Below are 12,851 nucleotides of genomic sequence, written 5' to 3' on the forward strand. Positions count from 1 at the left end.
CGGGACATGGTTTTCACTGACCTTATATCTTTGTTATATCTGAACTGGGGTTACTTATGGGCTGCAATTCAGCCAATACAGATATTATCACTCAGAAGTTGGCTCATGGCATGATCCATGCAGCTGATATACAGACCCAACCAATATATCCAAGTCCAGCTCTACAGTCTAAGGCTTTTATATGATCACATCAGAGGCATCGTAAGTGTATGGAAAAAAAGTCTGATCAGCTGTTTTATAAATGCTCAAATTAAAAGACTTTACTATAAAATAAGGACATTGGGTCACTTATGTTACTCTGGCATAGTTTTCCGTTTCTTTGTGTTTTATTCATATTTTACTTTATAATCATAATCATAATCATAATCATAATCATTGCTGAGAAAAAAAAAATCCTGAATTTCAGATGATTTCGTTGCTTTGGGTGATTTTCACATAGTGGTTGACACCAGAGTTGATTTCTCGGCTTCACTGGAGCCTGCCCCATGTGTGGTGGTCGAAGGCGCACTCACTATTGGCTCAGGGAGCCTATAGGGGCGTTGCTTCGCAGTTGGTGAGTGCTTAGGGTGCAAGGGGTGTTCTAGGGATGGCTAAGGGGAAAGCGGACTTGGCACTGATCCCTCCTTTCAGTATAGACTGCAGTTTACATTAGGCAGCATTTTTTTTTAAATCATTTTTTCGTCAGTGGGGGGAATGAATGTGTCATAAATAGTTCGCCTTCATAGAGGGTAGTAGTGGATGCACGTTTAGCAATGCGATGAGGCCAGTGCACTTTGCAAGACTGCAGAGAGCCTCCACGGATCCCACGACCTGTTGCTGCTGACAAGCCGGGGAAAAGGGGAGAGGGAGCTGGGGAGCCGCTCGGGAGAGACGGAGGGTTAGTGCCTTGGAGACGACAGCCTGCAGGTTTTCCTCAGCGGAGCAAATCATGCAGTTTGCAATCTGGCTGGTTGGACTAATGTGTCATCTGTCAGCACTTGTCCGGGACACTTTGCAATATCGATTGCATCCAAAACAAGGTAGTGTTTTGTTTTTGATTTATGAGTAAAGACGGCGGGAGTGATAAGAGAGGCTGGAGGTGTTTTAACAGTAGTTTGTGGTGTTGGAAAGTGATGCATGGTGTTCAGTGGGGTTGTCAGTCTGCAGCTGACTTGAATGCATTGACGCTTTTCTGCTTATTTGTCCGCGAATCACAACTTTCCCCCTGACTTTTCTTCTTTATCTTCTTCTCCTCCTCTCTCCCCCGTGCAGAGAGCTTCATCCAGCAGCTGTCATCGTATGAAATCATCACCCCGCTCCGTGTGAATGACTTCGGAGAATCATTCCCCCACACATTGCACTTCAGAAGGAGACGGAGAAGTTTAAATGACGACCTGTCGGGTTTACGGGTTCACTACAGGATTGATGCATTCGGGGAACGCTTTCATCTCAATCTGAGCGCGGACTCGGGCTTCATCGCCCCCTCTTACACAGTGACACACTTGGGAGCGGAACAGAGCAACGGCACGGACTCCAGCTACTTCCAGGACCCGGCCGATATGCGCCACTGCTTTTTCCGCGGACACGTCAACGCCAAGAGCGAGCACCCCGCCGTCTTCAGCCTATGCACTGGCCTTGTGAGTACTGACTTATAACCACCTCTTGAATATGTTATAAGTTCAGATGATGATGTCGGCAGTGTCTGCACGCTGCTTCCTATTTCAATCAATCAAACATGCAGGTCTGAGTGTTATTGGAGTTATGTCACAGAGGAGGAGAGCGCACTGACTGCCTTGTGGGGGTGATGCTGCTGTTGCACGGTGCAGTCCGGGCATCAGGAGGGGGTAGTAGTGTTAGTGAATGGGGCATCCACTCTTCAGCTGAAGTGCTCTTGAGCAAGAGACACCAAGAGCTCCAAACAGCTCCAACAAGGGTTTCTGCTCTTTGGCTGACTCTGCTGTGAGAGGGCAAGAAAAGAAGAGTGATGTAGACTATATTAGAAAATCGATCAGTTTTTTTTATATATATAATCCAACATAAACTCCAACTTCACCAATGGAATGACTTGCTTTTATTAATATCTTTGCATTTAGTTTTTCCATAGTTTTTTAAAGGAAAGAAAATATGATCAATCATAAATGAAAGTGATAATTAGTTGCAGCTTCAAACAGACATGAAGCAGCTGTTTACTTTCTGATTGCTCCTTATCACCGTCTTCTTCTTATGGGGCTGTAATGGATTTATTGGGTAGTAATGAGTTTACAGCCCCATTGTGGCATATGAGGATCCTGACGCCCTCCCAGTCATTTGATTTGCTGACTCCTGTGTGAGAGAATCTGATAAGTGCTGAAGGGGATGACTTCATGGGTCACATAAGGTTACTGGTCCGGGGGCAGGGGGTTGACCTTAGTCGCGCCAGCCGGATCGTGGTGATGTGTGTGTGTGTGTGTGGTGGGGGTGTCTGGCTGGCCACTGCCACACAGACAGGAGGTAACCACTCCCTCCCTGTCCTTATTTTAGGTAGGTGCATTGTGTACAGTACCAGGATAGCATGTCACAGAATAGGTGTCAGCTGCACTTTCAGGCTGTTTTGAACTGGTGCATTGACAATGCATGTGGTGATTGCCCTCCTGTTGAAACCTGGCATGATAAAGTGATTGTAAATGATCTCCGCCGTCATCCAGCGTGGCTTTTGAGAGAAGGGACCATCACGACCACCTAAAGTGTTCCGTCATGTTTGTGTAGCGGTTTAAGACACGAGGTATGCTGGAATTATCGGGGTAATAAACTTTTTAATTGCCCCTCTGGCCAACTTTGATGTATGACTCGCTTATCCAAACATGTTTGCATCCTTTTTCAAGCAATCTTTGTTGCTTATCCGCATCATCACTCATTGAGAATGACAGGACAATGGAGACAGCACCAGAGGCTATTGGGTCATAAATGTGTCCGTATCTGATCACTGGGGCTTAATGGCCATGGCACATTTTGTTGGGATGAGGTCATTAAGGAATAATTAAGCCCTAAAACAAAGGGGTCATTCTAGAAAAAGCAGGTTCCCCTTTCGTCCAGAGTTGCTCAAAGCCGTCCCCAGGGGGGAATTTGGGGGGGTGGTTGAAGAAGGGAGGGGGGGAGGCGGGGTTGAGGAGCTTTTGGCCTTTTCAAAGTGAGCTGTGACGGGCAGAAAAGAGGGGAATCGCTGTGAGGAGGAGACGTCTACCAGTGAAGGTTGTGTTGCTCACACTGGGAAACATTAGCTCACCCACACAATAGAAGTGTGTGGTGAGTCACTGTCCTGAGAGAAATGAGGCTATCTTCATTCCAGCACCGAGTGATGTACCTCTGTGCAAAGATCAGGCCCATGACACCTTTATGTCCTATTTAACTTCAGAGATTGACTGCAACTCTCTGTCACTTTTGCGTGACACAGCGCCCACGGGAGAATGAAGAGCGCCTGCGTGGGGTTTAATCAAACAGATGTGTGCCAACAGTCATTCCATCCATGTCATGAGTCCGACCTTGCTTTAAATAGGAGCCCCCAACTTGTAAGGTCCAGTTCAGCACCCAGCTATTGAACAGCAACATTGTGGTCCGTTCAGACTTTTTGCCAGAGTTGCTGCTGAGCTAATGCTGGGAAACCCTGAAACTCTGCCCCCTCCATTGACTAAACAGAGCATTTGTCTGTTCAGCCTTTCGTTAACACCACATGAGAACTTCAGAAAGGCTCACCCATGATAACCATCTAATTAAAGTTAACTCACCGTGATTTACAAGCCACTGGACAACATCCACCAGTTGTTTCACCATATGAGTCATTTATTACGTTTAGCTCACTACAGTAGTAGTTATAGCAGTAACAATCTCATGTTTCATTTAATCTGAGACAAAACTTAAGAAGTCTCGCAATCAAATGAGACAAAACAGGTTTTGAGTCATCTTTTTAAACACACAGGGAGAAGTCTCTAAAGTACATTAAAAAAAGGCCAAGAGTTAACTCAAGAGGCTCAGAGTAGGATGTTGGCTTAACTCATATGATTCACATGATTGGATTTCTCATTGATAATTAAAGCACACAGGTAAATGCTCTGTAAACCTGGATGATTTATAATTAGTTAGGTGTGTATAGCAGTCAACTGGAATATATTTTGATCCACTATCAGTGTCATTTGGATGGACTGGTTTCTTCTCACGGTTCAAATACATGAAATTAACTGAACTACTTAAAGGGATACTTCACCCAAAATCGATAACTCACCAATTGTCTACTCATCGTCATGCCAAGGAAGGGTTTGGAAAATTTTTGCAGTCATCAAAACGCTTTTGAAGTTCCAGGGGGGGTCCGGCTGGCAACGGATTTTCATGTAATGGCGCCGGATAGTGCTCAATTTTGAATTGTCCAAAACACAAACTATGAAACATCCAGATACCTCCATACTGCTCGTCCGTACTGACCCAAGTGTCCTGAAGCCGCCACATGAAAAAGTTGTTTGGAAAAAAATAATTTGATCTCTGTTTTTAGCCTTGTTGTAGTAGTAGCTCCCAGTGGCTCTGTTTGTGCGCATGCGCGAGATTTGCTCTGAGATGTTCGTTGTAAACCACTGGATGTATGATGTTAACACGGAAGAAAATGTGCAAATCTCGCACATGCTGCGAGAGCCATTGAGAGCTACTACTTCAACAAGACTAAAAATCTGTTGCCAGCCGGAACCCCCCTGGGGCTCCAAAAGCGGTTTGATGACTCTGAAAATTCTCCAAACCCTTCCTTAGCATGACGGTGAGACAATTTGTGGATTATCGATTTTTGGTGAATTATCCCTTTAACTGCAATGGGCCTGCAATGTATCAGCACATACGTATTCTAAAAAGCAAAGACTTCAGTAGTGAGCAATGGTAAACCCGTTTCAGCCATCTCTCCAGGTAAAGTATTTTTCACATCATCTGAATAAAGGGAGTTCAGTTCCACCCCTGCACATCTGTTCCAGCTGTCATCCACCACACACTCGCCTCGCAGTTCTGCAGTGTACCATAATTGGATTCTGTCAATACTTTGATTAACTGAACAGACACATCAGAAGCAGACACAGTGTTGCCACTGTGAGGCTCTGGAGTCTGTTTCTTCTGATGCGGTTGTTTCTACTCATGTCATGTTTTCACAAGTGCAATGATGAACACATGCAGCACTCGGGGCTTGTAGCACTTACAAGGAAGTATGCTACACACACATGCGAGCCAACTAATCCGTCACTCTTTGAAAGACAAGAGAGGGAAGGTACGCGCATACAGTTTGTACATGTTTTTCCATATCCGATTTGTATGTTTTCCATCGTCAAACGTCCGTCACTCGTGGGGACGGTTATGGGATAACGCCGCCTCAAAGATAACATTCCAGTGTCCAATATCCTGTTTAAGTGTGCGTATGAAATTACCATACAAACACCATTGTGCCTCATGGCCGAGTGAGCTAAGAAGCTTTGTGAGCGACTGAGCTGCCAAATCAATATTAGCATTCCTCTGTCAGCAGCTCTGTCCATGTATGATGATGTCACTCCTCCCAGTGTCAGCTCGTGGGGGTGGGGGTGGGGGGGCATTTTTATAGTTACAACAAGCCCTCCACATTAACATCCACAGCACTTAAAGGTGTGAAGTGGTTTACTATGTCATGACCGCTTATCTGTTCATCAATAATATGTTTAAACGGTGCTTTAAAATGCCCTTGATTCCCGCAGTTACAGATGTTCTGTGACATTTCTGAGTCAGCATGTTCTTTCCATAGGCACCTGCCAAAAAGACAAGACCTTTATTTAAAGGCATGGAAATAATGTGCACATTGGTGCTCAAGGGCAAAACAGAAAGGCCAATTAGATCACAACCTATTTCAATGGAACTATGTCCCATATCAGTAAAAACCAGTACAGAACGCACACATGTAAGCACACGCTTCATACCAAAGCCGTCAATGACACCTATCTCTCTCTTTCCTTTTTCTGTAGATTGGAACTTTTACAACGCAACATGGTGAATATTTCTTGGAGCCTCTTTTAAATACTGCGGGGGAAGAATATGACGAAGAGCACAACAAACCTCATCTGGTCTATCGACATGAGAGGAAGAGGAACATCTCGAGGACCGACAACAGCACGGAGCCATGCGGTGCCTCAGGTAACAGACTGCCTAAATACACGCGCATAACCACTGTCTGTCTGACTTTCACCCACAAACACTTTACCCTCTGATGACCTTCATTTACTTTTTGAATGCAAATTATACTCAGTCACGATCTTTGGCTTGCAAGATACCCAGACGATTTCAGCCTTGATTAAGGGGTGTTAAAAAAACTCCTCTACTTAATTAAGCTGCAGCACTGCCTGCTGTTTTTTTTTTATTTTTTTTTTTTACTTGTGTTATGCTGCAGCATTCAATCCAAAGTCTGCGGCAGGGGCTCAGAGGGAAGGAATAATTACTTTATAGTCTGTGATTGTGATGAAAAGAAGCGGAGAGGTTTTCCGCTTGGGAGGCTGCTTGAAAGTTCCCCCAGTTTCATTAGAATTTTTATGGTAGAGGCCTTTGGGTGGCGGAGAGCGCCTCAAGAGAAAGCAGGCTGACCGAGTGGAGTTCACCGCCTTAGAGTTGTCCTCGTGGGGAGCTCTGTGGGCGGCCTTTGTTGGGAGGTGCAATAAATCTTTTATGTACAGGCCGCTTGATTTGCTTGTTGTCTGAACCCGGCCATTGTCGCCCGGTGGTGGCCATTGTGTGAGGCGGCAGTTTAAAGAACTTGGAACTGACCTGATGGGCCAGGCCACTACCTCCTTAATATGCTTTGCCCTTTCACTCACTCGGTCTGTGTGTGGTAAACAGAGACTGAGAAATCTGGAGGGTCTCTCAGCCCCCCACTCTGAGACACTTTTGAATATACTCCCACCCTTAAGAGCTGGGTGAGTGTGGACTTGGAGAGTGACCCCTGTCTCCTGATTCTCCCAGGAATGGTAATTATCATTCAGATGTATGTCTAAATGTCGACTTTTTCATCCCGTAACCTTCATTAAAAACCAGCATAGTCCACAGTGTTGGGAAAGTTCACTTTGTACATGAACTAGTTCAAAGTTCAGTTCACAGATTTTAAAATGAACTAGTTCTGTTTATAGTTCATAATTCAAAATTTTGAACTAGTTCATAGTTATTTTTTCTTTTCTTTTTTTTTCAATATGTTGCTGCAAGCTATTATTTTTCAAAAATTATTGCCTCAGCATACAGAACCATAGACAGCTATTATTTTATCAGTTTTAACCAGTATTAGTTATAGTTACTTGTTACTTTTCCCAAAAAGGAACTGAGTTACAACACAATTAAAGAAATTAACTACCAGGAAAAGTATCTGTTCCGTTACTATTTTATAACATTCTCAAATATGTCAAATTACTTGGACTTCCCTCTCTAACCCCTGTTTATCTGGTAGTGGTCCTTCTTTTCTGGAGGAGGGTCTGGCAGGCGAGACTAATCTGGTACTAACCAACTAGGTCAGTATTCCTCCGTACAGGCAGACTACGCGATGCGCTGTATCACTCCACCTCGCCCATGCACTACTGATCCAAACAGCTGATAGGTGTTGCCACACTGAAAAAAATGACTCATAAGATTTACTTAAAAAAATTATTGTAAGTATTTGCACGCAAATGATTTAAGTAAAATTTAATGCTGCAATATCAAGTAACACTCACTTGCCAGTATCAAGTAAATTCTACTTACCATAAAACATAACAGTTGTGAAGATATTAAGTAACAGTTACCTAATTACATCCAAGTTTTAAGTTATATTTATTTAAACAAATTAAGTAAAGTCTACTTGTTTTTCATAGGCAGGAACATCATTTTACTCAAAATTTTAAGTAAATTTTATATATCTGTAGTATTTGCTGTTATGAAGTAATTTAGTAGATTTTAATTATTTTCTTGTGCTTGACATTTTAATTTACTTGGTTGCATTACGTTACATTACTCACTAAAATTAGGTAATCATTGCCAGTTTTCTTTTGATAAATGTTACCAAATAAATTTAACCAATACTCTATGCATTTAATATATATGTATCACATATCACACAACTAAATTACAATGCAATTAAACAGTTTATTTTTAATTTTAAACAGTTTAACAAACAAGAAATGTCAAAGTAAATCCACTACTATTGTGGATTGAATTGCCCAATCTATTATGGGGCAGCCATAAATTTAACATTGGCATGACTGACATAAAAACAACAAACAGACAGTATTACACAGTATACACTGCATCCAATTTACACTATTGGGTTGTACTGGAAATAAATATTGCATTAGATTGTGTAGATGTCCCAATACTTTTGTACATGCAGTACAGATCTGGAATAGTGCTTTTCAAATATGCAGTGAAAACCTTACAACCCTCTGAAACAGAGTTTCTACATTCATTACAGAAATATAATACTCAGATATTCAAGAACGTTTAACACACACAAACATGCTCAAAACAACTTCTGGGAGAGGGTCAGGACAGAAACCGCCTCTTAAACTTTGAGCAGTGGTGTATGGATTATGTATACCCCTATTTAAATGGGGGAAAAAACAGAATGTACTGTACAATAGTAAAAGTGCATTATATTGTACTGCATTAGAATTTGTACAGTAAATTAAAGATGTATCTCCAGCAAAAGGTATTTAAAGTAAGACTAAGTATATTTTTTAAAGAAAATATCCAAAGGTTGGTATGACTGGTAAACAACAAATACACAGTATTACACATTATACACCACATCCAACATAGATCTGGTAACATAGTCACTTCTCAAATATGCAATTAAAATCTTCACACTGAAACAGTGCAATTTCAACATTTAAACCAGTCCTCTGACTGGTGCACTTTTAAGAATGCAATTAAAACATTAATGAAATAAAATCAACAGAATCAACTAAAAATAAACAGCTTAAGGTGTCTAACCATTCTTGATGAAGAATACAATCTTTACTGTAATTAACAGATACCTTATTTGACAAAAAATGAAAAAAAATTTATGACAGGCAACCCACTAGTAAACCAAGATGAACTGGAACTCAGTGCTAATTCTTGGCATTTCTTCACAAGAGTCCATGCATGATGCTACGTCCTCAACAAGGGTCCATGAATTATGTCATTTTCCTCCTCTAGGATGACAAAGTCATGACATGCATTTAGGAAAGCAACTTCAACTTCAAGGTGTTTACTTTTGGGGACAGTTTGAATCCATCCAGCTCCAGCAAGAGTTTTTGGAAGACTTCAAAAGTGTAGCGCAAAGTGGGAGGGTATGCCAAGTTCAGGGCATAAATCAGTCCCATGAGCAGTGAGCAAGCTTTCGCAGTACTGTTGCACCCTGGCAAAATCTCATGGCCTTCGACAAGGATGGAGACATCGACTGGATCCTCATCAGCACCGTGGACGACGAGTATTTTGAGGATGTGGTTACTGACATCACTCCGGCTGTCCTCCTGCAAACAATATACAACAAAAAAGAAGAATGTTATTGAGAAACAAATAATAGAACTGCATGAATCATTCAAAGTGACTTCATTATCAGGGAAGAATGAACACAAGAATATATGTTCCTTTGTCTGCTTTCCTCTTAACTTTAACATTAAATTAACCTGTGTCATTAAAAATATTTTTAAATGATTAAAATAATGCTATACCAAGCAGTCTTCAAAAAGTTCCTCTTCCTTCTCGCCAAGGTACAGTATAAGGCTGCGGATAACGGTTTCACGTCTCATCTCAATGCTCTGTTTCTGTGAACAGATTAAGAACATGAACATAACCATTATACATACACAATGAACTGTCAAGTGAAAAGACAAGTGCATATATTTGCTCTTGTGTTTTAAGTGCATGGACCCAGAGCGTGAAAGGGCATGGAATCTACCAAGTGTGAGGCTTGTGCTGTATATGTGTATACTGTATGTGTCTGTGAGTGAGAAAAAAAGTAGGTCCAGCTCCCTGTAAAACATACTATGAACAAGCAAAACAAGCACACCTGACTCAGTCTGTCCAGGAGCGGCCTCATCTTGATCCCCACGGCACCTCCCTTGGCTTTCATCAGGGTAATAAGTTTTGGTGTGTGTTCGTCCAGTTTGTGCATGAAGGTTCGCTCCAGGGGAATGGTAGTTATTCTCCTGAATTCCTCCTTGATCTGAATGGACAAAAGATTCACAAGTACATCAATATTATTTTTATATAAATGTACATGTTTGAAAAGAAAATTCATTCATTAATTATTGTTACAGCTCAATAAAGCAAGTGAAATGTTTAAGGCTTTATAGAATCACCTACCTCAGCTTCACAAAACAAAGCAGGCCATCTCTCTTTGAAGTCAGCAGCAGCAGGACTATCACTCACAACCTCGAGTCTTCGATAGGAAAATGTGTTGGCCATTTTTTCTTTAATTATTTTAGCGTTGTCTTTCTTCTTAACCTCGTTAAGGAGCTCCTGTCTGTCCCTCTCCAGACTGTCGTTGCTTTCTCCACTTGGATGTGGGGGAAGGAAGTTCACCTCGGCTCTCTTCGGTTTCTTGCATTTTTTTGCAGGATATCTCTCGCCAGGGGCCTTCCTTTTCAAGGAGTTGATGTGAAGCTCGGGACAAGGGACATTGCGCCTTTTCAGTTTGCTTCGGAAATTGGCCATCTTCATTTTGAGACGATTCTGCCACCCATATGTGCCTGAATATGAGGTTCCAGGCTCCCTCAAGCATGGGTGTTTGTTTAGTAGAGCTTCTACAACTTCGAGTTGTTGAAGAGCACTGGGATAGGCCTGGTAGCGGTAGATTGCTTCTGCAAGTTTCTCTAGAATGTCAGAGTAGATACTTGGATCCTGAAGGAGTGAGCCATCACGTTCATAAGCTTGATTTCCAGCTTCAAGAATCATTTCGACACCATATGAAAAGATGGGTATCACAAAATTGGTTGGCCATGGCTCTGATCGATACTCTGCTGAAGGTTGTAAAATAATGGTGTCAGATGAGCTGGCTGAGGAACTCTCATCTTGAGAAGACTGATCCAGCGGCACTGGAGTGGAGGAACCTGAAGGCTCACTGATAGAAGTCAATGTCAAAATTACAGATGGTTCTGTTTCTACTAGTTTGATTGTGTCCTTGTCATGAACCACATCGGTTGATGTTAGTGTGAAGAATTGATTATCGAAATCTTTGTCCATGTGCATTACAGTGTAACTCCCTTCAAGTTTAAAATGATTCTGCGCAGCTGCCAAAAGTTCGTCTACAGTGCTAGGGATTCCATCTGGTAGGGTTAACTTGTAAACTTGTGTCTCTTCAATAACAACACGTAGTTGAGTTGGGGCAGACATGATCACAGTCTTGGGCAAGCAGAACTGCAAGAGAGAAAAAAAGAAGACATGGTGTGATAACAAATAATAAACAAAGTACTAAAAAACAAATCATATATTTTCACACCCTGATTAATACATGACCTTCACAAATCAGACAAAGAATAAAAAATTAATATTTTTACAAAACAGGAAATCGTCAAAAAAAAAAAAATCAAATTCCATTTTATGTTGATTATTGAGGCTGTAAAGAAAGACAACAAAAACAGAAAATAATATTATTTGTGTCTGATGTTTTTTTTCCCCACAAAAATTCCAGTTTCTGTTAAAAATCTTAAAATATCATCTGCTTCTGCACAGTGAAGCTCTAACTGTCAACTGAAGGAATAAATAGAAAAACATGTAGGAAGGACTTGGGTTACTTTACCTAGTTTGACAAGCAGATGTGGTGTTTCAAAGAAACCATGCGATCGCCTTCCACTGCATAAGTAGCCAATGGGTATGTGTCAGTGAGTTGTGACTGCTCAATTACTTTGACAACTCTTGTGGACTCCAACTTGAAACATCTAAAATGCTCAGAGTACCATGCACTTTGCAGTTTCACTACAAACACTAAGGTGTCATGAACAATGATGATTTGTAGTATTTCAGCAAAGTCAGGCAACCCAGATGTGGAGCCATATACCAACATCATGCCAACACTGTAACTGGTGCCCTGAAATTCTGCCCGGTTGGTCAAATTAACACCTGTCTCCTCAGGAAATTTATGTGATAGAAATTCCTGTACGTTCTCATTTACAACTTCTAATGGAACTCTTGACATCTTTGATACAGACACGGCAGGCTTTTTTACAACTGAAGCATGGAGATGGCATGCGATCATGGACTGGTGTTTGCTTGCCATAGACTTTAAAATGTTACGAAAGCAACTAGTCTGTCTTACAATCTTCTTAAAGAATCGGTGCTTTCCTTCAAACCTCATTGTCCATAAAGACACTAGTGGGCCAAATGATTTGATGAGCTGGGGATAGTGCTCTACAAAGTGGTGTTTTGGGATCAGGTTCGCTTGTGGAAGAACACTGTTAAATCTCTGTCTGTGCTCAGAAATCAGGCTATCGAGGAAACCAATGCTTTCATCTGTGTGAGTAGGTGACATAACCAGCTCAACAAGATCTTTGAGTGTCATCAACAACTGCCATGCTTGTTCTTCTTCCTGTACTTTGGAGCCAATCATAAGTGGAAGTAGCCTCAATAAGCACCAATTTTCAGTTGCATTACCACCAATGGTTTTACGGGAGGCAAATGTTGGTGGTATAACTTGGGGACAATTTGTCCTGTCTTTCCACTTGTATGGAAACTGTTTGATTATTCTATTGAGCTCTTCAAGAGAGAAATATTTTTTCTTTATCAAAATATCTAAACACAATGCCAGTTCTAAAGGCACAATACCCTCAAGTAAATCATGTAATACATCAGGTGGGTAACCTGTTGTCACATGAAAATGATTTAATCTTTCAGTAATAGTACACTGTCTT

The 12,851-nt window shown here is 41.5% G+C and overlaps 2 protein-coding genes across 3 annotated transcripts in view; one reads left to right on the forward strand and one right to left on the reverse strand.

Annotated features, from left to right (window-relative positions):
• The first annotated feature begins 541 nt into the window (after positions 1–541).
• The window catches only part of LOC146985622 (A disintegrin and metalloproteinase with thrombospondin motifs 20), a 110,654-nt gene continuing 98,344 nt past the window's right edge, over positions 542–12,851 (forward strand). The window contains exons 1-3 of one of the 2 annotated variants that reach the window (XM_085778709.1): positions 542–1,019; positions 1,252–1,616; positions 5,970–6,138. In XM_085778709.1, the coding sequence (XP_085634835.1) occupies positions 929–1,019; positions 1,252–1,616; positions 5,970–6,138 (625 nt within the window). In that variant the 5' untranslated portion in view covers positions 542–928. The remainder of the gene's footprint in view (positions 1,020–1,251; positions 1,617–5,969; positions 6,139–12,851) is intronic. The other variant, XM_085778710.1, reaches the window with a different exon arrangement.
• Positions 9,119–10,659, reverse strand: LOC146985623 (uncharacterized). Its single transcript, XM_085778711.1, has 4 exons — positions 10,309–10,659; positions 10,013–10,168; positions 9,675–9,767; positions 9,119–9,473 (listed from the first exon to the last, which is right to left on the reverse strand). The coding sequence occupies exons 1-4, from the start codon at positions 10,657–10,659 to the stop codon at positions 9,180–9,182; spliced, it is 894 nt and encodes a 297-aa protein (XP_085634837.1). The 3' UTR covers positions 9,119–9,179.

The sequence above is a fragment of the Trachurus japonicus genome, chromosome 6 (assembly GCF_045865225.1).
Source record: "Trachurus japonicus isolate A0001 chromosome 6, Traja_1.0".
NCBI classification, from domain to species: domain Eukaryota; kingdom Metazoa; phylum Chordata; class Actinopteri; order Carangiformes; family Carangidae; genus Trachurus; species Trachurus japonicus.